At 37.5% G+C, this 24,116-nt stretch overlaps 2 protein-coding genes across 4 annotated transcripts in view; one reads left to right on the forward strand and one right to left on the reverse strand.

The window, feature by feature from the left end:
* Nucleotides 1–791: 791 nt before the first annotated feature.
* Nucleotides 792–16,363, reverse strand: LOC117339362 (heparanase-like). Of its 2 annotated transcripts, XR_004535179.1 has the most exons (11): nt 16,090–16,363; nt 14,354–14,598; nt 13,586–13,759; nt 11,647–11,818; nt 10,194–10,244; nt 9,199–9,399; nt 8,142–8,256; nt 7,593–7,699; nt 6,479–6,616; nt 4,778–4,999; nt 792–2,775 (listed from the first exon to the last, which is right to left on the reverse strand). XR_004535179.1 is itself a non-coding variant. In XM_033900905.1 (10 exons), exons 1-10 carry the CDS (start codon nt 15,707–15,709, stop codon nt 4,849–4,851), a joined length of 1,407 nt encoding a protein of 468 aa, XP_033756796.1. In that variant the 5' UTR covers nt 15,710–15,789; the 3' UTR covers nt 4,794–4,848. The 2 variants fall into 2 exon arrangements, 1 of the variants encoding a protein (XP_033756796.1); XM_033900905.1 differs by lacking the exons at nt 792–2,775; nt 16,090–16,363 and adding an exon at nt 15,657–15,789 and having other exon boundaries at nt 4,794–4,999.
* A 215-nt stretch (nt 16,364–16,578) lies between these two features.
* LOC117339307 (helicase POLQ-like) overlaps nt 16,579–24,116 on the forward strand; it is a 33,906-nt gene continuing 26,368 nt past the window's right edge. For both annotated transcript variants that reach the window (XM_033900831.1, XM_033900832.1), the window contains exon 1: nt 16,579–16,861. The gene's annotated coding sequence lies outside the window, so the exon portion shown is untranslated. The remainder of the gene's footprint in view (nt 16,862–24,116) is intronic.

Raw genomic sequence — 24,116 nt, forward strand, 5'->3', positions numbered from 1 at the left:
CATACTGCCTTACGTATCCTCCAGGACACTCCATCCGATGTCATTATACTGACAATGGGCAAACCACCCAATTTGCTGAACTTTAAGCAGGAGTAGCAACTACCATTTTATACACCTACCTTTGACGAGAGTATTATGGTATGGCATTGTCCATCTGTTCGTCCAGTGTAAACTTTTGTTTGTGTGGATATTTCCTACATTTTTTTACTGTTTTCTTTGAAACTTACTATGCATTATAATTTAATTGCCTTTCCCTGAACAGCAGTTTGATTAGACTGTTTTTACAAAAGTTCGTTTGTTTCAGTATTTAATTTTAGCTGGAGATCTACAGTTTTCTACCAATTTTTTAAAAATTTGGTAGGCAGTAATCATGATATTAAGTTGTGTTTATTGAATTGGAGCCCGACTCATGATTACTTGTTTTTTCTCAAACTGTTAGAGAATAAAACATTGACTTTGTAGTGAAAGGTGAGGGTTATATGCTATCTCGTAACCATTTAATATACAGTGTAAGGTGATATAAATTGTATTTTAATGCAATGTTGTATAATCTTATAACACTATAATGCATCTAACAAGCATACCAGTATATTTTTCCGCTCCACTGTACTCTTGATATAGACTCTGGTATGTCTTTGCTGGGTATGGACCCCAAAGCCTTCCTAACAGGGATGGACGCTTAACTAAAGACAAAAGTGAGGCAGTGTCAAGGTAGGCATTAGGAAGAAAGATAAGATCCCAAATGTATGCCGTTCCCTCACCCCAGCTTACAAAAGACTGCAAACATATAATTCTTTCTAGGATATCATTTATTTGTAAATGCATGATTTTGTTCATCAAGAAGGTAATAAAATATTACAGTAAAAATATCATCAAAATTTACCAATTACTGTAAAATATTATCAAAACTTACTGATTACTGTAAAATATCATCAAAACTTACCAATTACTATAAAATATCATCCTTTTGTGATAAAGTGTTGAAAATCACAATAACGCTTCTATCCATTGCATTTTAATGTGCCTATTTTTTGTGGGTAGACTGCACACAGAAAAAATCGGTGAATTCAGACTAGATGCAAACTGAACAATGGTAGAATATCATATAATACACGCCTTTTTCTCACTAGTTTGTTAGAAAGGCGATTTTGGTCTCATTTTGGGAAGAAAATTGGTGAATTGGAAAAGATTTTTTCAGGAGTACACTGCAAATTTTGGGAATTTGGCTTGAATATGAAATAATTTCAATTGGGAATAGGGGCCATTAATGGCCCCAAAAAGCCCTGTAATACAGTAACTATAACAACATGCTATTAACCACTTTTTGATGCAGTTGTGTTAATAGTTTTTTATTCTCATTTTTTATGCAGTTGGATTAATAGTTTTTTATTCTCATTGAAAAAAATTAATGTAATTTTTTCCCAAAAAATTACAGTCTTTCGTAAAACCCGATATATTTTCACTCATACAACAGAATATAACAATATGCTGACTATGCAGTATATATTGGGTATATCCTTACATTCATCCTATTTAGACAAGGTATTCACATAGCATCAAGAGTATCTCTATATAAAAATGTAAAAAAATATATTTCAATAACATTTTCAGAACTAGCATTTCTGTTTTGAGAAATTGAACACACAACAGCTATATCAAATCACTATATATGTTGAACACTATCAAATCCAGATCTAGTGGAACTGTCACTAAACACTGTCAAATCCAGGTCTACTGGACCTGTCACTAAACACTGTCGAATCCAGATCTAGTGGAACTGTCACTAAACACTATCAAATCCAGATCTTGTGGAACTGTCACTAAACACTGTCAAATCCAGGTCTAGTGGAAATGTCACTAAACACTGTCAAATCCAGATCTTGTGGATCAGTCACTAAACACTGTCAAATCCAGATCTAGTGGACCTGTCACTTAACACTGTCAAATCCAGATCTAGTGGACCTGTCACTTAACACTGTCAAATCCAGATCTAGTGGACCTGTCACTAAACACTGTCCAATCCAAATCTAGTGGAACTGTTACTAAACACTGTCAAATCCAGGTCTAGTGGAACCGTCACTAAACACTGTCAAATCCAGATCTAGTAGAACTGTTACTAAACACTGTAAAATCCAGATCTTGTGGAACTGTCACTAAACACTGTCGAATCCAGATCTAGTGGACCTGTCACTAAACACTATCAAATCCAGATCTAGTGGACCTGTCACTTAACACTGTCAAATCCAGGTCTAGTAGACCTGTCATAAAATAACTAGCAATTGGTACACCCACTTTTACTCAATATATCAAAAAACATTCCCTGATATATGATAAAACTAGAAAATGAGCACTATGTACCAGGTAAGACAATGGTGTGTTGATTTTAATTACATCTATTTTATATAACAAGTAATAGATTATAAAAACATCATACTGATAATACAATTGCTATCGAACTCAAATTAAACTTTCATAAAATGATTGCACACATTTTGAAATACCACAAACAGATCTTGTAGCATAATAAATATATTATGACAACAATTATAAATAAACATGTCACACAATTGTAACTTTTTGGTCAATTGCCTAACCAAGAACAAAACGTGCAAATGTGTGTAGTGTAATAACCTGGGTATTAGTGCAGTAATAAACCAATTATTGTATACAGTGATAACCCAATTATTGTATACAGTGATAACCCAATTATTGTATACAGTGATAAACCAATTATTGTATACAGTGATAAACCTATTATTGTATACAGTGATAAACCAATTATTGTATACTGTGATAAACCAATTATTGTATACAGTAATAACCCAGTGTTTACAGTAATAACCCAGTGTATACAGTAATAACCCAGTGTATACAGTAATAACCCAGTGTATACAGTAATAACTCAGTGTATACAGTAATAACCCAGTGTATACAGTGATAACCCAGTGTATACAGTAATAACTCAGTGTATACAGTAATAACCCAGTGTATACAGTTATTACTCAGTGTATACAGTAATAACCCAGTTTGTGTATACAGTAATAACTGTTAGGGTGTACAGTAATAACCCAGTGTATACAGTAATAACTGTTAGGGTGTACAGTAATAACCCTGTGTATACAGTAATAACCCAGTGTATACAGTAATAACCCAGTTTGTGTATACAGTAATAACCCAGTTTGTGTATACAGTAATAACCCAGTTTGTGTATACAGTAATAACCCAGTTTGTGTGTACAGTAATAACTGTTAGGGTGTACAGTAATAACCCAGTGTATACAGTAATAACCCAGTGTATACAGTAATAACCCAGTGTATACAGTAATAACCCAGTTTGTGTATACAGTAATAACTGTTAGGGTGTACAGTAATAACCCAGTGTATACAGTAATAACCCAGTGTATACAGTAATAACTGTTAGGGTGTACAGTAATAACCCAGTGTATACAGTAATAACACAGTGTATACAGTAATAACCCAGTGTATACAGTAATAACTGTTAGGGTGTACAGTAATAACCCAGTGTATACAGTAATAACCCAGTGTATACAGTAATAACTCAGTGTATACAGTAATAACTCAGTGTATACAGTAATAACCCAGTGTATACAGTAATAACCCAGTGTATACAGTAATAACCCAGTGTATACAGTAATAACTCAGTGTATACAGTAATAACTCAGTGTATACAGTAATAACCCTGTGTATACAGTAATAACTCAGTGTATACAGTAATAACCCAGTGTATACAGTAATAACCCAGTGTATACAGTAATAACTCAAGTGTATACAGTAATAACCCAGTGTATACAGTAATAACCCAGTGTATACAGTAATAACCAGTGTATACAGTAATAACCCAGTGTATACAGTAATAACCAGTGTATACAGTAATAACCCAGTGTATACAGTAATAACCCAGTGTATACAGTAATAACCCAGTGTATACAGTAATAACTGTTAGGGTGTACAGTAATAACCCAGTGAGGATGTAAAGTTATAACTCGGTACTTTCAAATTTGTACTTTTAACAGTCACTGTGATATATCATATCACACCTGTACAGTATTGGAGATTCTTTGGAATCCAGACAAAGCTGATTCAAATACATGTAATTACATATGTTATCCAGCTGCATTCTCATCATTCAGAAAACATATGGCAAGAATTAACAATTAAACGCTTGGTACATTGTATTTATTGGCAATAAATAGAATGACGCCCGTTAGGCTTCACTTTCTCTTTGCTAAATCTGGGGTTTAAGTTCAGCTATTCCCCTGTTTGTTCAATTGAAAGAACGGCACATGTGAAATCAATTTCATTGTAGTGCTTGGCTTGCATTCAAATTCATGTGTAATACAAAGCCTCAGTGTGACTATGATCAACAAAGCACCAAAATGACGTCATATTTATGCGATTGTTCTAAGTCGAAATCCTTGTTAGGTTTGATTCACCCGCAACACATTGCCAAACATTTTTTGATGCTGACGGAAGTGACGTCATGTGATCTGGGCTGCATTTATACGGTGATCAATACCATCTGGTTTAACACAGGAGTAATGGGAGACTGTCACACAGAATGTAAATACATATTGGAAGTTAAATGACATTAACGAAAACATATGGCAAGAATGGAAGTTAAATGACATTAACCATTAGCATTCAGAGTAGCCCACAACATTTGGATAGCGTCTCAAAGGAAAACCAAAGTTATTATGACACATTTTGTTTAATGTAACTTTAAATAGGTAATTTCCCCATGACTCTATACATACAACACAATTGGCGCCTTCATTACTCCATAAGGAATGCATGTATTCATAACTCCTACTCCCATTCTTCAGACTCATCACATACAGGCTTTTGCTTTCGCATTGGGCAAAACCAGAAATCCAAAAGTCTGAGCAGGCCAGGACACTGGAGCACGGACAGAGGTAGGTATAAAGTCTGGCAAAGAATCACCTTCCATATGCAGTAGTTTTCCGTTCAGATAAACATCTCTGAAAGAATATTCAAACTATAAACATACAAATAGTTTAAACTTTGTAGCTCCAGTCATTTTTTTTTTTACACATTTCAAAATTGGTTGGTTCATATTACGTTCCAACATTCATACCACTTAAATTTTTCAAAATCAAAAACGAAATAAAAATTTGAAACCTTGGAACAGTGGCTCTGGTTCAAAACACATTAGAGTTATTGCTTTTGACATCCGAAGATTATGAAATGGATTAAGTTATAGGGTTTATGCACCTCTGATTCTGTATTAAACTTTTGTTTATAGCCATTTTGATTTACAGTAAACCTCCGGTTAGTTTGAACACGCGGATAGTTCGAACACACATTTTCACTAGAAAAACAATATTTTTTAGCTAGTAATAGTTTGAACTCTGCTTGTTTATAACTGACACTATTTCGGATAGTTAGAACTTGTCAAATAAAGAACGTAAAGTAAGATTTTTTTCTGCAAACTCCATTGAAAGCTCACAACTAACCAGCCCTGACGACCGCCCCAGAAAAAATGCCAAGACTTAAATTTGATCAACAGGCACGTTTAAGTTATTAGATTGTATGTGTGATCATTGGAGTTGGTCTGTGATTTAATATATGGCACATATTTTAGGGTTAATTCAAGTTTTACATTGCATAATACACCATGCATGAGACAGCTGATTGCAATTTTAGGCCCTGACAATGTATAAATAACATGCGATATTTGTATTCGCGCTGTATGACAAACTAAGAAATAATCCGTGTATTTTCAAATATAGTGTTAACTTAGCATTTTGATTATTTAATTGTGACTGGACATCTCTTAATTATTGCCAATTAAGGTATTACCTGAAAACCTGCGACTTCACGCTAGGTAAGCAGGCCAAGCGAGGTGTTGCTTGCATTAAACTTGAAAGGATCGACCGCCCAGTCGTGCTGAGTTACGTGATAAGCATTCATATCCAGTCAATACAATCCACAGGTGTCCCAATTAGTGATGGATAATTTTGCAGGTATCAAATATGTTTGGTAGATAATACGACTGGGCATATTTAAAAGCAGACATGTTGATGTTCTGACCACGCTTGTTTTTTGAAGCATAATTTCGAATAATTCGAACAGGTTTGTCAATATTTATCTAATTTTGTTCGAACTAACCGGAGGTTTACTGTACCCGACTTTTTTCGTGAAATTCAGAACTTTTGGTCGTAGAAGGACAAAGCAGCTGTTTGATGCAGTTTTATATTTACTGTGGAGTATCTGTTACTAAATTACTATTCAAAAATACTATTCACTGGTGTGCTTATCATGAGAGTATTCTTTGGACATATCTTTTAAAACATACAATTTTAATACATGTATACATATTTTTATAGTTTTATATAAAATTACTTTGGTAGGAGAGTGAGATAAAGGGAATCTTTGTTCATAACAACACATCATGTATGATATGTTAAGTACGCATAAATTAATGTGTACAGACTTACTGAGACCGTAGATCCCCATTGGAGTGAAGAAGAAACTTCTGAATTTCTTGATTCCCAAACAGACTAGATGTGACATTTACCGCTGTAGACCAGAGATTTAATATGTAAACAGTTACACTTCCAGCAGGAAATTTGTCTCTGAAATAAAAAATAATTTATCAACTTTCATCATTATAGTCAATAATAAAGAGATAAAAGGCGATTATGAAACCCAACAAAGAAAATTTGAAAAATTTTCCAAATTATTTTCATGTCGAAAATAGTTCAAAATCCATTCAAATAATGAAAATTTAAGGATAAAAATTACAGTATAAAGTATAAAACACTCAATTAACTTTTGTCCATTGTCCAATCATAAACAATTTATATTTTTGGCTTCTTCCCATGATTCTGGGTCAATAGCATGCTCGGAGGAAGGACTACAGAACTAGCAAGTTTGTTCAAATAAATGATGCGCTGACTTTGACCTACTTTCAAGGTCACAGGGGTCAAACTTGTTAAAATCTTTCAACAACTTCTAAATAACCAAGAGACCTAAGATCATATAATGGGGCCAGTAACATGCAGAGATAATTAGGGCTACTAAATCTGTTTAAATTAATGACATTTACCTACTTTTTTATGGTGTGTTAACATAACAAAAATTCTTCTCATAACCAAGAGACAGAGAGTCATGGCATATACCATTAGCACGTCTGGATAAGATTTTTTAGTTTGTTCAAATGAAAAATCTTGATCCACTTTCAAGGTCACAGGGCTGAGATGTGTTAATTATTCGTTTTTAAAGCAAAGCATCATCTCTCAGTATATATATCAGAACTCAGGTGACATATACATTTTGTATGGCTCTCTTGTTAAATATCTTGGATAATAGGACCCTCCCTTGTCCATCCCCAGAACGTCATGGAGATTTGTTATTATCTGAAGACCTTGCTATTGTCACTGACAAATGAATAAAGTTCAAGAAATTGCAAAGTAATAATTAAAAGAATCTAAATGTGCATTATTATATCAACAATATTATACAAGTCAAAAGAGTGCGTATAGTTTTTCATGGATGGCAGTGTATACGTCCAAATATGACAACTATTATACTATTATACATTATACATACGTAGAACAGTGAGCATAAGCTCGCAAGTGTCTCGTTTTGTCAGAGCTCTCAGTCTGCAACACTTTGGAACCCACAAGTTTCTTGTAGAGCACAGATAACCAATAATCCTAAAACCAAAGATTTATGAAAGATTTGTTTGTGAAGTACAGCAATAATCAAGGCTTAAATCCATGATGGACTCCTCACAGCAATCTCAATACTGATCCCAACCAATGGTAACTTCAGAATTGAAATCAGAGAAAGATCTATTTAAAGAAATATTAATATGTTTTTTTTATCAAAATCCAAATAATTTCTCTGTGTCACAATTTGAAAACCGAAATATGGTAGAACATAATTGATGAAGGAATTATAATTGTTGGTCACAATGCAGGGATCAGATGAAATTTGGCATTCTTTAACAAGAGATTAGTGAATAAAACGTTAAAATCAGGCACCTCATATTATTATAATGTGATACGTAACTGGAAAATTCTTCTGTAACGACCTAAAACCTACAGGACTGATTTATATCGACATGTGAACAGAAATAGCAGCAGATGTACTTACAGGATTCGGCTCCAAGGTTTGCCAGTCAATCAATCCATAATTAGCACCGTAGAATGCCTGGCGTATTACCACCTCAATTCCTTGACTGGCAGCCACACCAAGCTTATCCAACCACCTACAAAATTTAATAATAAATCGTTCAAGTAACAAGCTGGAAGCCACACCAAGCTTATCCAACCACCTACAAAATTTAATAATAAATCGTTCAAGTAACAAGCTGGTAGCCACACCAAGCTTATCCAACCACCTACAAAATTTAATAATAAATTCGCTCAAGTAACAAGCTGGCAGCCACACCAAGCTTATCCAACCACCTACAAAATTTAATAATAAATCGCTCAAGTAACAAGCTGGTAGCCACACCAAGCTTATCCAACCACCTACAAAATTTAATAATAAATTGCTTAAGTAACAAGCTGGCAGCCACACCAAGCTTATCCAACCACCTACAAAATTTAATAATAAATTGCTTAAGTAACAAGCTGGTAGCCACACCAAGCTTATCCAACCACCTACAAAATTTAATAATAAATTGCTTAAGTAACAAGCTGGCAGCCACACCAAGCTTATCCAACCACCTACAAAATTTAATAATAAATTGCTTAAGTAACAAGCTGGTAGCCACACCAAGCTTATCCAACCACCTACAAAATTTAATAATAAATCGCTTAAGTAACAAGCTGGCAGCCACACCAAGCTTATCCAACCACCTACAAAATTTAATAATAAATTGCTTAAGTAACAAGCTATCGCCAAAGGCAGTGTGGAGTAATAAGAGTGTTAAACATGGCTCTTTAATTTCAGTTGGAGTATAGAGTGTGACACACAGCTCTCTAATTTCAGTTTGAGTATAGAGTGTTACACACGACTCTCTAATTTCAGTTGGAGTATAGAGTGTCACACACGGCTCTCTAATTTCAGTTGGAGTATAGAGTGTTACACACAGCTCTCTAATTTCAGTTTGAGTATAGAGTGTGGCTTTTTTTGTGTCTTTGAAACTAATAAGTACACATAACACATGCTAGTTATCTCCCCTTAAAAATGAAATGTTTCTTACATGAATCCAGCAACATATCTGTCAGAAAGTCCGCTGGCTCCCCCTCCCCAGGCAGAGCTTGTTTCACCAATCCATACCCTCTTTCCAGGAGCATACTGGGCTGCAATTTTGTTACCCGTGATGATCTCAGGTGCCAGGCCATCAAGAACATGTGGACTGAGGAAATCCCCTATAGCGGCTATCCTTCCATCCACGTAGTAACTGGTCAATAACAGTAAGGAAAACACTCAGTTTGACAGTTAAAATACCTGACACTGAGGCAAAAAATCTCATATAAATTATCTAAATGTTGTTTTAAGTAATAGACAATACCTCTTAAAATCGAGGGTGAAAGTCTCTGATTCCTGATCATGAAATACAACATGTAGCTGGTTTTGTCAAAATTTAACAGACATGGGCGAAATATTTCGAAAATACTTATTTCAGAATTAATACTGAGCACTTTCACTAAAAAGATAAATACCAGAGATGACATAATTCAGGTAATTAGTGTTGCTATGAAGTGTATTCCTGATGAATCTGATATCAAAGGTTCTGCATCGCTCATCTGCTATTAATCTTAACTTTTATGAACTTCAAAGTAGATACTGTATGTCAAATTCTTTCGTACAGGTTCGTTCTGATGCTAATCTAATAGCTTTCAATAACTTATATGAGGAAATTACCTTCAACTTAGTTTCAAAATTGGGGCTAGGTCTATTTTGTTTGTTAGCAAGCTTAATACCTCTTCATTTTAGTCATCATAAGTCGAATACAGACCTTAAGACCATTTGGGAATGAAGAAGAAGTTCTTAAAGAATTTTACATATATGATCCCTTTCAAGGTGAAAATACTAGATAGGGTTACAGATTCTAAGATGTTTGGACAATAAAACCACAGTATAAGCTCTTTGGGCAGTGAAGTAAATCTTTTCACAGGTTTTCACAGTAAAACAATGATAATTATATATAAGTTATTTTCAGGTATTATTTACGATGATAAGATTATTACTCACTGGTGAAATGTGGGAGCTGTTACAATTTTTCCTGCACCATTCTGAAGAAAACTGAAACAGATGAAAAGGTTCTTTATAATTAGGTAATATGAAATTTAGAGTAACATTGACATCAATCTGACATATCATTTTATTCAATTTCAATAAATATTTATATATATCCTAAATGTGTTTCAGTTAATTATAACACATCATTTCAAATATCTTGAACTGAGTGCTTCAATGTATAACAGAAGACACAGAAGAAAATCCACGAAGGGTCAACTTTTAGTCCAATCTGATGAAAAGCAGCTGTTACATGATTAAGTTTACTAAGTACTACGCCTGAACATCTGTCAACTTTTAGTCACCTCTATGATCAATATGTAGTGGTACAGTGCTTCAAAAAATGATCAAATATTCAACGTTATACGTTTCCTCAGCCGATCTCTAGTCTGTCTGTTAACTAGGAAGCATGTTCTGTTTTCAGCCCTGGTCAAATATCTGGTCTGTATTTGAACTAATCAAATCAAATCCTGGCAGTCATACCCGTATAGATAAATCTAACCAAAACGCATGCTGCACATACGAATGACGTTAGCATTGTATGTGAAGGAATTCCCTGTCTGCCATGAGGTGATCTACATGAGGTTTAGGTTAGCTGAGGTGAACTCTAAAATAGGAAAACTCAAGTTATCACATGGAAACAAATTTTCTATTTATAGTAACAGTGACCTTGACCTTTGACCTATAAACCTGAAAAGCAATCCCAAGCAACCAGTTTTGATAAAGAAACACTATACAAAGTTTGAGTTTGATTGGCCCAAGGGAACTTGAGTTATTGCATGGAAACCAATTTTCTATTAATAGTAACAGTGACCTTGACCTTTGAACATGAAAAGCAATCCCAAGTAAGTACTTTTGGTAAGGAAGCATTGTATGAAGTTTCAGTTTGATTGGCCCAAGGGAACTCAAGTTATCGCACAGAAACCATTGTGCGGACGTCGACGACGCAGACATAGTGATACCTATACATGTCGCCTTTTTCAGGTGACACAAAAACTAGGAAGGAGCCAGGTGACATCAAGTTGTTATTCCATCACTTTTCAATATCTCTTTGAAATTCCAAGGGAAATACTATTTTATGCCAAGAAAATCCAATGTAATATTATATAAAATTAAAAATAACCATATGCAACTTGTGTTGTATTTGTAAATTTCAACCAATTCTTTTTAAATATTTTTGCATTAGGTTTACTTTTTGAAAGCTTATGTGCTTTTGATAACTCACAAACAAGTTTTATAATGCAAAGCTCATGTGAGCCATTAAAAACCTCCATTAAAATACACATTGAGAAGATCCTGTCCTGAATCAGTAGTTTTATGGGTAGTTTCTTATGTGAAGCTCATGTGTTCCTGGGTAGCTGATTTTGGTATGGGATATGATAATTCAAATTTGATTTTTATGACTTACTCTGAGAAATATATCTGTGATCGTACATGTAACAACTGAGTGACACTTGGTCCCATGATTTGAAAATTCTCATAATCAGGCAACATTTTCAGCAAGTTTTTCATTGTGGAATAGTCTTTGGCAAGTTGAGTAGGTGAAATGTCAAATCCGTATCCATGGAAATCATCTGGTTCTAAAACACAAAACATCTATACATAAAGACATTGTTAGTGTAGCAGTAAAAACTAGCATTGTAATAACGATTGAAATTGAAATATAACATACAGTATAATATACAAGAGACTCAGAGGGCCTGCATTGTTCACCAGGCTATTTCAGTAATCATGGAAAAATACTTTCATTTAGTTTATATAACAATTATTTTTGCTGCCTCTCCCAACACTGGTTCAAACTATATGTGGACCAAATCCTGCAATTCTTCAAAAAGGATTTTAGAATTTTTTTTTGGTAGTGTTTTCACTATTGTGCCCCGTCTCTCCTGCCCGAAGGGATGGTTTTGGTTTGTTTTTGTTTAACGTCCTATTAACAGCCAGGGTCATTTAAGGACGTGTCAGGTTTTGGAGGTGGAGGAAAGCCGGAGTACCCGGAGAAAAACCACCGGCCTACGGTCAGTACCTGGCAACTGCCCCACGTAGGTTTCGAACTCGCAACCCAGAGGTGGAGGGCTAGTGTTAAAGTGTCGGGACACATTAACCACTCGGCCACCGAGGCCCCCGCCCGAAGGGAGCCACATTCTCTGTTTATACAACATTAGATCTCCTTTGCCCAATGATACCGACTAAATTTCATTAAAATTCATTCAGTTGTTCAGGAATAGTAACAATATACATGATTTACCTCAATTTTCCCTATAGGGCCCTGCTCCCTGGCCTCATCATTAAACAAAATTTATTCTTCTTCCCAAAAGCAAGCTTGTACTTTATAATACAATTTCTATGACTCGTGCTCTAACTGGGCCATTTGATATCACGATCTTCAGCACCTAAACTCCTAGCCAGAAATACCTGCAGCTGCAGCTTACACCAATACACCATATCCACACACCCCCAAAAGAACATTCTGTATAATATATATAAACATACAGCATGTACAGTGAATCCAATTTATCATAATACTTTTGTTTTTTCTCTTTATATATAAATCAAAGTAAATTAAAAATATCCTGTTTATCATGAAATGGCCCAACATGAATCCTAATTATTAAATATATTATAATGACTTACTACATTTCTTTAAATGATAAATTTTTTCCCTAGTAGAATAATCATTTGTAAAGTTTGATTTATTTGATTTAACCCAGGGTCATTATCAGAGATCAAATTTGTCCTTGACCTTAAGATCTAAATCAACTTGTTTATATCCCTAACAACTTTCTTCATACTGTCATGACAAAATGTTCATCAGTGAAAATTTGACCTTGACCTACAACCTTTTGGCCAAGTTACCTTGACCTTTAACTTGGACATTTCATCATCCACTTATCAATTCATTCCAAGTATTTGTTTTTATAATGCCATCATAATTGTCTTATTAGTGAAGATATAAATTTGCCCTTGATCTTTAAATTTGACCAAGTGACCTTGAAGGGCCCACACTCACTGTGCATACAAAATTGGTTCCCCTTCACCCAAAGATTCTTCAAACTGAATATGGACCAAACCTTTCATACCTATAGAAAAAGGATTTTGATCAATTTGATGTACCAGGGTATTTCCTAATATGGCCTACCCCTAAGGCCTCTGAGGGGCCAGTCCCAAAATTCATAAAATATTTATCCACCATCACTCTATGATGCATCAGAATATGGTCAAATCTACTAACTTGTTCATGATTTGTAGAGATAGTTAGGAAAAGGTGACAGACGCATGCCGGACACCATGCCATAGCATAAGCTCACCGACCCTTTGGGCCAGTTGAGCCAAACAAAACCTCAACATACCATTTCCAAGTTCCCATCCTGCTAAACGATATCCCTTTGATGCTGTGTATTTCAGTAGCAGCTTAGCATTATCAGAATCCCAATGGCCATCACTACGAAGGAAGACATTGAGATCGAAAAGAAAGTCCCATCCCACCTTGTTCATGAAATGGTTGATATCATCCCACATACTAGCTGCAAAACAAAATTAGTAAACTTGTAAATATTTTGTCCATAATCATATTAATGAGAAATAAATCTAATAAACAACCATATTTGAAAGTAATCTATTGAATCTGAATGAGGTAATCTGTACAAGTACAATGTATTATGTAAACATATAGCAAATCAACACTCCTATCAACAGTATGTCATATAAAAGGAGTCCATTCGTGTAATATTATTTAACAACAACCCTAGAATTTGTGGTGGTATAATTCTTTTAAAAAATGTTTTATATATATTATATACAAACATTTAGAGATATTGGTGTAATTTAAAGTTTCTATTACTTTAGATATCTATCAATAAATCATCAAATGTTGATTAAATATGAATACCAGGGTCTGGGTTCATCAACATTCCTTAACTTACGGAACTTCCGTAATTCAAAATTTCCCATAAGAGCACCAATTTAAGGAATTTAAGGAGAGTTCCTTTAGCTAAGATTCTTTTCTTTAATCCAATAATTAATGCTTTCCTATGGATAATTTTAAGTTTGGTACCCTAATGGAGTGTTGATGAAAGTGTGGCCTGATAAATAAAGCAATAAACATTCCTGAAACAAACCTGTCATTGTAAAATTTGTAAAGTTCTTTTTTTTCTCGTATTCAAAATCCTTCAATAATGGAACAAATTGGATGGGTTTGTCTTGATGTACAGCACCCTGGCCCCTTATGTGCTTGGCTTCCTGTGTCTCCGGACTAATAGACTCTGTTTCATTGATAGAGAATATAAGGAAATCTGCCTTATTTCCACCCATCCTCAGGTAACATGGAGACAGAGCTTTAGCAATAGCTTGCAACTTCTTAGATCTGAAAAAATGTTGCAAAAGTATATACTTTGTACATGGTTTTAGTAAAGAGTATAGTATTATACAGCAACTTTGGAATTTTTTTACCATGCATGTCATAGCTGCATGGTTTTGCTTCTGTGTGACAGTTGTGTAATTCAGCCAGTTATAATTGACCATTACAAGCCAATCACACATTTATGAGCATTCAACCATGCTGTATGATGATGATGATAAAGGATGTGCTTCTAGAATTAGGGTGACCATGTAGTTTGGTATGTGTCTGCAAATGATGTTGTCCGGGTTATATTCTCAAGGGGCTGGGTGTTTGTTGGTCTGTGGATTGGTGGCAGTGGTACAGATGATACATATATGTAAAGTATGGTTTAATAATTGTTGGTCAGATTTTGAGGTCTGGTGTGTATTTTTGCCAGTGGTGTAGTTAAATGTGATGTATTGGGAGTTAGATGAGTTAATGGTTTATCAGCCAGGGTGATGGGTCATTTTGCACTTAATCCTGTTCACCCTAAGGGTTGTTTCGTGCTAAATCCTGTTGGCCCCAGTTTTTTTCCACAAATTTTTTTCATTGCTTTTGTCAGGTGTTAATATTTTTTTTTAAAGTGTATTTGTTACTTGAAGCAACTAAAATGAAAAGAAAATACCAAACAATATTTCACCCTTTAGGGCGAACAGGATTAAGGGCGAAACTACCCGGATTCATCAGCCAGTGTCCTTTCCCTAATTATGATCAGACTGACACCAACATTGCAGGCATTGCCTCATCAATGCCACTATGGACAGCCGCCTACACTGGTATACATAGTGTTCAGAGTAACTCTCAGGTAGTCAGAATAGCATAATGTATACTGAATTGAGAATTCAAATGTCGCAAGGAAAATTGCATATTTTCATATTACTATATAAATCTGTAATATTATATATTTCTTTTAGAAAAGCTACAAAAATGCTTTCATAAATATATTGTATCTACTAACGATCAACAAATAATTCCTTTGTTTACTCAATTATAGCACAAGAATATAGTGAAATGAAGATGGTCAGCAGTGATCAGGTGATTACCGAAAATCAAGCTTCCCCCAATTCGCCTGGGAAACATTAGAATCAATAGTCATGCTCAGAAAATGTGAACCAGTTATTTGTATAACTGAATCTGAATGGATAAGGAGTTCTACATTATCACTACACAACGTCCCTTTGTTAAAACAAACGATAAAGAGTAGAAAAGGGAGGAAATGAAATAGCTCCATCGCTTTCCACTGGGCTCCTCGAACCGACGCAGTGCTCGTGACGGAAGTAAACAGTAGCCACAAATTGTGTAAAATACAATTTCATTGGTTAATATAACGTTGAGTAAAATAGCGAAATCCTCATCTGGAACGCAAGAGGTTTCATTCAACAAAATTCGTGATTAGCTACTAAAGCTAGGCTAAATCTTATGATAATTCAATGATACCTGAATTTATAGCTAAACCTTATGGAAATTAAATGTTACCTGAATTTAAAGTGTTTTTTAACACAATGTGTGTTGTTCAGTATATTCTGGGACAGGGCTACACTCAAGAAGTTTTTGTCGACAGTGTAAATAGACCTAACACTTGAAGATACTTGGATATCAACTGCAGATTGAGAAAGTTTTTCATCCAAAGCATGATGAATCATACTTCCTTCAGTAATGATAAATCCATGAAAAATAAAAACCATACAGTAACCAAAACATAACAACATCTTCCCTGTCAGACGGAAAGTCAATTGCAAATTTGCATCATTTGAAACAACAACAAAAACATAGCCGCTTAAGAACATAAAAATAGCTTTCTTTAAGCTGAAAGCATATATTCATGCAACACATCTTGTGATTCCAATACTGCAAATATAGGTTTTTTTTTTATCAACTATTAGTTTCTAAAGAGGAAGTCATCGTGTGCTTCAATATTTTGGACATTGACATTTGTAAATGCTGTAAGCGATGAAATGAAGAATGGCAGGAAATTTGAAAATGGCAGGAAAATGTTTCCCAGTGAATGTGTGAAGACATCGTGATTATTTATGATTTGTTTTATACAACTGAAGCTATGGAAATGTTAACAAGGACGTTTACTACAATATTAACCATGAGTTAGACATATTGGTTATTGCAAAATGTAAACTCCTGCTCGATTCATGAATAGGACCGCTGGCGCCCGCCGTCTCGGTACAGTACAGCAGGCCTAACTCTTGATCTATGATATCAACGAGGCGACGACGTTACTCGAATCACAGAAAAAGTACGCTGGATCATGATCAGCCGGGTTGATAAATGAATGTTGTTAATTAACTTTTGTTTTTATGCCGATAACAAGATTAGATTTCTACTTGGTTAATTATGATCCAACCTTAATATTAATTTCCAAAATTCCTAATCTAGATTCTACCTTAAAAACTGTACGACCACGGCAATGCGTCAAAACCATCTGTATAAGTTACGCAGCTATATCCCAAAACTGGTAATCTTGCTGCGGGTGAGAGAGAGCGCTGGTTCTTTCAGTCGTGCTGTTCAAGGGCAGTTCTAAATGCCTCAATGTTTTTACACTGCACTAAATTGTCCAGGTGCATGGTTCCATTCGATCACTGTGCGGGGAAAAATGAGTTTTTATATTGATCTGTGTTGGCAGCCTCTGTTGTTGTTACATACAGATCTATTGACAATGTTACTAGTGTAAAAGAACGTCGTTTCCGTCACACGCGTAAGGGATTTCCCCACACGTGTGCACACTGTCACAACCCAGGTTCGGGGGATCCAGGGTTCTGTTGGTACCTTAATTGGTTATTTTTATAATAACATACGGAATCAATGACAGACTAAAAGGCCATGTAAATATATAATGTATATTTATTTGGGTACATTTGTATATAACATGCTACAGCAATTTGTATAGTCCAGATATACCTATTATACAGTGTAGTGTCCTCTAACAAGCCCTGCCTGCCTATGTATAGATTTGATTGATGACCTCCCCAGCTTCCCTCGCCAGTCTAGCTAGGTACCTGCAGCTAGCGCTAGCCCCTACACACACCACGCATACCTTATCACTGCGTTTGCCCCAGCCACTACAGGTGTATACACTACTGTTAGCCTAGGGTGGGACCTAATACTCACCCTATAGAGTAGCCTCAGGGAGGAGGGGAGCAGCCGAATGGAGGCTTTTAAGGGAGGGGAGGTGAAGTCACGGCTACATGGAAGCCTTCGACTCTCTCGAACTGTAAGGGACACTGCCTTTTATACCCCAACCCAGGGAAACCCAACTCCTACACAAAAAAGTACCTGTCTTGATCCAATGAAAAAGGGTTTTACTCCCTAACTTTGGTATACCCTAGATTGAAGTGCCCGTATGAGAGCCTACTTCCTGTAATATATACATGCTACCAATATACTGATGTATATACAGATATAACTGCTTTAAGATTTAATTCTTTTACACTCCTCCCCCCTTAAAACAAATGTTATCCGTTGGAAACATTTGCCAATGCAATGGCCCCATACATTTTCACAAGCAAAAACCTGCAAATTACACAAACACAATAACATCTATAAAATATACCAACAATATAAAAATGGAGGGACTAATGTGTAAATGAGTAAATATCATCAATAATATGGAATACTCTAAAGACTAGAAAACAAAGAAATCTCATACTTAACAGGAATCATTATGAAGTAAAGTAATCTGTCCATACTGTTGTTCCGAGATTCTCGTATCAACGAACATAAAACTATAAATGTATCAAAATAGAACTATTATAAATGTCAACAACTTCTAATTCATGTATGCTGCACTGCGGTTTGCGATAATCTTCCCATCAAAATGGAATAACATACTTAAAAATGGGAATGGCGTTCCGTAAAATATGTAGGTCTATAATCGTTCACACATGTACATTACATGGCAGAAAACACATCAAAGTCGAAGTCCTCATATACATTATAGGGATGCGACTCCTTAGAACGGGGGTGCCACACTGGATCGTCCTGGATTGCACCATGTCCTTGCTCATCAATAATGACCTCCTGGTCCCGTGCGACAATAACATTAACTCGCGAAACCTGTGTTAACTGAGGAGGCCCGCGTCTTCTCTCCTCAGCAGCCTTTCTTCTTTCCTCATCCCTTTCATCCGATACCATCTTGAGCGGGAGTTTGTAATGTTCCGGGGAGACATATCGATGGTTGGCTTTACTCTCACCTGCTCCAATGGCTGTTGTATTGTCATGGTGAACACGAACCAGGTGCCGTTTCACCTGACCCCTATTGGGGTGTTGAAAACTGCACTTTGGACAGGGAAACTTAATAACCTCCCTTTTGTGAGTCCTCCCCCAGTGCCTTCTCATGCTGGAATAATGAGTAAACTGCTGCTCACAACTAGGCACGGGACATGCCATTCCGGGTGTCCAGTGCCTCAGGTCGTCGTCCACACAGGCTACCTCCTCCTCATTCACTCTAAACTCCATGCTGTCTGTGAACAAATATACACATCGGTCAGTTCAATCGAAGTACTTTGATACTGTAACTATGGCGAGTAAATGGTTGGAGGTTTAATGGTCCGGCCTGACCGAATTTGTCTTGCTATTTTCCCTTCTGGTTCAAATACCACATCGCCTAGTTCTGATGTTTCATTGTGGTCACAGGACTCTTCATCTGTCTCAAACTCATCCTCACCTAAACTATTGGATGTCTCGTCGACCATTTCAGCCCACTCTGAGGGAGTATTCCTTCCCATATAAGGTTTTAAATGGTCTACATGTACGATAATTGGCTTTGAAGCGGGAGCTCGCTGTATTTGGTAGTTAATGTCGGTAACTTTCTTTGTTACTTTATATGGTCCGGTCCATCCTTGTCCTAACTTGTTAGCCATGGCTGGGGGGTACCATCTCCAGACGAAGTCATTCACAGAAAAACTGGTTTCTTTGCATAACCTGTCGTAGTACATCTTCTGTCGACTCGCTGCCTCGCCTAAGTTCTTGTGAACAAACTCAAATGCCGTTCTCATAGCACTTTGGACCCATGCTACATACTCCACTTGACATCTATCCTCCTTGGATATGGGCGGTAACCCAACCATCAGGTCTAAGGGGCAACATGTTTCCCTACCCAACATAACTAAATTTGGGCTACAGGCCGTAGTGCTATGTCTAGTAGCTCTATAGGCCATAAGTACAAAAGGAAGGTAGTCATCCCAGTCATCCTTATTATCATTAACAAATGACGACAGCATCTGAATTAACGTCCTATTTAGTCGTTCCACTAACCCGTCAGACTGAGGCCTATAGGTAGAGGTTCGAGTCTTGTGAATACCCATCTTTCCACAAATAGCGCTAAAAAGTTCACTCTCAAATTCCCTTCCCTGGTCAGAATGTATGAACCTGGGCATCCCAAACCTGGTAAATATTTCCGTTACGAGCTTATCGGCAACGGTTAGAGCAGTGTGGTCAACCAAAGGGAAAGCCTCTACCCATTTTGAGAAATAATCTCCCACTACCATAATGTAATTGTTCCCATTGCTAGTTGTGTGAAGACCTCCCAGGATATCTACTGCTAATCTTTCCATAGGGGCACTAGTCGGTACTGAGGGACAAAGGGGAGCTTTGTGTTTTATAGGACCAGGTTTACGTTTGGCACACGACTCGCATTCCCTACACCAGTTTTTGACATCGTCGGTAAGACCAGGCCAATAAAAGCGCCTTTGCACCAACTCTATCGTCCTATCTCGTCCAAGGTGCCCTGAGGTTACTGAGTTATGGAGGTGGTGTAATATTTCATCTCTAATACAAAAGGGGGCAACCACCTTGTAGATACTATTCCCAGAGATATCCACTGAATCTATACGGCAAAGTACCCCATTTTGGTCAAAGTCTAATACCTCCCACATGTGATATAGTTTCCGGGCGTCTGGGGGAAATAATTCTACTTCGGTTTTAGGGGGCTTTCTGCGATGTCGTTCTTTGAGTGCCAAAAACTTTCCTATACTGTGATCCTCCTGTTGCCATTGTTTTAATTTTTCTGGACCCCAGCTTTCTAACCAAGCTCCTAACTCTAGTTTGTCACCCTCTGTATCAGATATATCGTCCCTGGTATCTGACTTATCATCCCACTGTATTTTGTCTCTTTTTACCTTAGAGTTATCCTTCTTGGCCCTAGTAGTGACCATCTGAATCCCGACAGGCTGATCAACATGGTCTTTGGAGGGGTCAGACACACACTCATCTACACCCTCACTATCACTACAAGTGGGACACCCTAGCTTCTTACATTTACTACAAGGTTTACGAGATAGCCCGTCAGCATTGCCATGTTTGTGCCCAGGTCGGTGCTGGACTTTTAGGTCATACAGGTCGATTACGGCCAGCCAGCGGGCTAGTATACCCTCAGCGCTTTTAAAGTTCTTGAGCCAGACTAGCGACGCGTGGTCGGTTCTGAGGAGGAATGGTCTCCCCCAAAGGTAGTGTTTAAACTCCTTAACAAAGCACACTACTGCAAACAACTCTGTGCGTGGTACAGTAGTTCTGTTGTGCTCGATTTAAAGTCTTACTCGCATAGGCGATCACCTTCTCCTCTCCATTTTGTATTTGGCTGAAAACCCCACCGACAGCGGTATTAGATGTGTCTGTATCTAAAATGAACTTATCTTGGGACGTCGGGTAGCTCAGGATGGGAGCGGACGTCAGCGCACTCTTAAGGGTCTCAAACGACTTTTGACAGTTGTCATCCCAGAGAAAACGTTGGTTTTTGCGCGCAAGACGTGTCAGCGGTGAAGAAATGTCAGAGAAGTGATTTATGAACTTTCGGTAGTACCCGGTGATCCCTAGAAAGCTTCTAATTTCGGACACGTTTTGCGGTACATGCCAATCGCTTACAGCGCGGACCTTTTCAGGATCACAGCTTATTCCCTCGCCGGATACGACATGACCCAAATAGGATACTGCTGTCTGAAATAGGTTACATTTCTTCGTTTTTAATTTTAGATTAGCCTTCCTTAGACAATCAAAAACTTCTCTGAGATTCTTGAGAGCTACCTCAAATGTGTGTCCAAACACAACGACATCATCCAAATAACACAAACACTTTGTCCAGTTTAGACCGCCTAAAACTAACTGCATTAAGCGTGAGAATGTCGCGGGGGCATTACAAAGCCCAAAGGGAAGGACATTGAACTCGAAGAGACCTTTATGTGTGCTAAAAGCCGTCTTTTCTTTGTGTCTTGGGTCCATTTTACATTGCCAATATCCACTAGCAAGATCTAAAGTAGAGAACCAACGTGACCCTCCCATTGCGTCTAATGCGTCATCTATTTTCGGCAAAGGAAAGGCGTCCTTTTTCGTCGCCGCATTAAGCCGCCGATAGTCAATACAAAACCTAACACTACCATCTTTCTTGGTACACAATACAACAGGGGCTGACCAGGGGGAAGAACTGGGCTGAATGATATCATCTTTCAACATCTTGTCTAGTTCAGACTCCACGATTTCCTTCTGTGCTGGCGAAACACGCCTGGCAGGAATTTTTATTGGCGCCTGATCACATGTGTCTATGGTATGTTCTATCAAATCTGTCTGTCCAAACCCTCCATGTGGACTTAAAAAGATATCCTGAAACTCAATAACTAACTCGGTGACATCTTGTTTCTCAACTCCTGACAACTCTGGGGAAAGCTTATCAATTAATGGAACCAAATGAGGAGGTAACTCTGAGTGCTCACTACAACTATCGCTCACCTCACATACCTTGACAACTCCTTGGAATTCCCCAATAACAGTATTCTGGTGTAACCTAATGTCCTGCCTACCAAGATTAAGGACAGAGAAACATGTCTCTTTGCCTTCTGTTGCAACCAATGTCCTTGCCATACTCAATCCTTGATTCGCTAGAAACTTACTGGGTTCCACCAATCCCTCGGGGGTGGCCACTGGCCTATCTAAATATCCACGAATGTGAACCTCTGAACTAGCTGGAATAGAGACTGCCTCGCTAAGTCTCACGTGGGCACACTCATTGTACCCATCCACCGCCAGGTTTACCCGTTGTCCTTCTAACTTTAGAGCATTATCCACGAAGTCCAAAACTCCACCATGCTCAGAGAGGAAATCTACCCCTATAATCCCCGACAACTGGTCTAGGTGCGCCACTATAGCCTCATGCTTATATACCACTTTGCCCACCTTAAAACTAAACCTAGCCTTCCCCGCCACCTTCAGAGTATCACCAGACGCAGAATACAGTAGGATGTTGCTACTCTTTAGTTCTGGCCTTTGGCTTTCCGGAAGTGAGAAGTAAAAATCATCCGTAACGATTGTGACCACTGACCCAGAATCAACTAAGTATCTACAACTCCTATCCCCTATCATTGCATCAAGGAATAAACAACCGGCCTTAATTGAATTAAGCCTGATCTCGGTAAGCCCTTTAGACACTACATCAAAATTATCTAATAAACAAGCGTCAGGCGTGGTTGAACTTTCGGGCACGAGTCCAACCACTTCTAGTTTTTTTGTTCGGTCGCTTCTTGTCTATTTTCTATCCGTCTCGGATTTGGACACTACCTCGCATAATGTCCCGACTCACCACAGTTGAAACAAGTCCCATTCATAGGCCTGTTCCCGCGATTCCTATCATTTCCACGGCCACGACCTTGTCGGTTAAAGCCAGAGGAATTTCTGCCTCTATTTGCTTTCTGAAATTCTTCCTTGATGTCCTTTAATCCGTCCAAAAGCAACTGAGCTAAATCTTGCATGTTATTTGCCTCGTGTTTTACACCTAAAACCGGTGCTTGTTCAATCGAGTCAACGTACGCTTTTGGCTTTTTGATGGTCAAAGCCTGTTCGTTTTCAAAAGCCTCGAATTCAATAGCCAGCGTTATAGCTGCCTCAAGAGTAGTTGGATGTTTGAACTGAACATGCTTTTTCATTTCGTGGCTTCGGAGCCCATGGATGAACTGATCTATGATGTTTACTTCGCGAGCCTTCGGAGACATATCCGGAAATGACAGCGCAGCAAGCCGTCTCAATTCTAATCCATATGAGTTTATGCTTTCTTTCTCTTTGTAAGATCTGTTTTTCAGCTGACACCTATAGGCATTTTCTCTCCCGGGAGGCGCGAACCTTTCCGCTAAAATATCCTTAATTTGCGCGTAATTGCCTAACTGGGACATGGTCAGGTCAGCTAGAATTTTCTGTGCCGCCCCTCTAAGACTCATGGCTAGCTGCTGGGCTTTCTCATAGTTACCCCAATGGTTCCAGTTAGAAACCTGCTCAAAATGTATGATGTAATCATTGAAGTCTGTCGACCCATCATAGGTCTGAGGGTCTTTTTGTTTCCTCTGTCGAGAGAATGGCTGCGTTACATTTCCTACTGACGGAAGCCTATCCGGAAGTTTATGAAATTCATCTACCTTTCCGGTATTGCCATTTCCTATAGGGTTATCTACAACCTTTGGTGTACTAGTCTGGATAGCGCTCGGCATGATAGGACCCCACTCAAACCCTACCGATTC

Source organism: Pecten maximus, chromosome 12 (assembly GCF_902652985.1).
Source record: "Pecten maximus chromosome 12, xPecMax1.1, whole genome shotgun sequence".
Classification (NCBI taxonomy): Eukaryota; Metazoa; Mollusca; class Bivalvia; order Pectinida; family Pectinidae; genus Pecten; species Pecten maximus.

Excerpts from the sequence above, each read along its gene's own strand:
- LOC117339362 (XM_033900905.1), bottom strand. The coding sequence starts at position 15,709 with ATGACTATTGATTCTAATGTTTCCCAGGCGAATTGGGGGAAGCTTGAT. Across the intron at positions 11,819-13,585 it reads AGGATGGGAACTTGGAAATG|AACCAGATGATTTCCATGGA; the intron begins GTATGTTGAGGT and ends TTTGTGTTTTAG. Across the intron at positions 9,400-10,193 it reads ACAGCTCCCACATTTCACCA|TTACTACGTGGATGGAAGGA; the intron begins GTGAGTAATAAT and ends GTTATTGACCAG.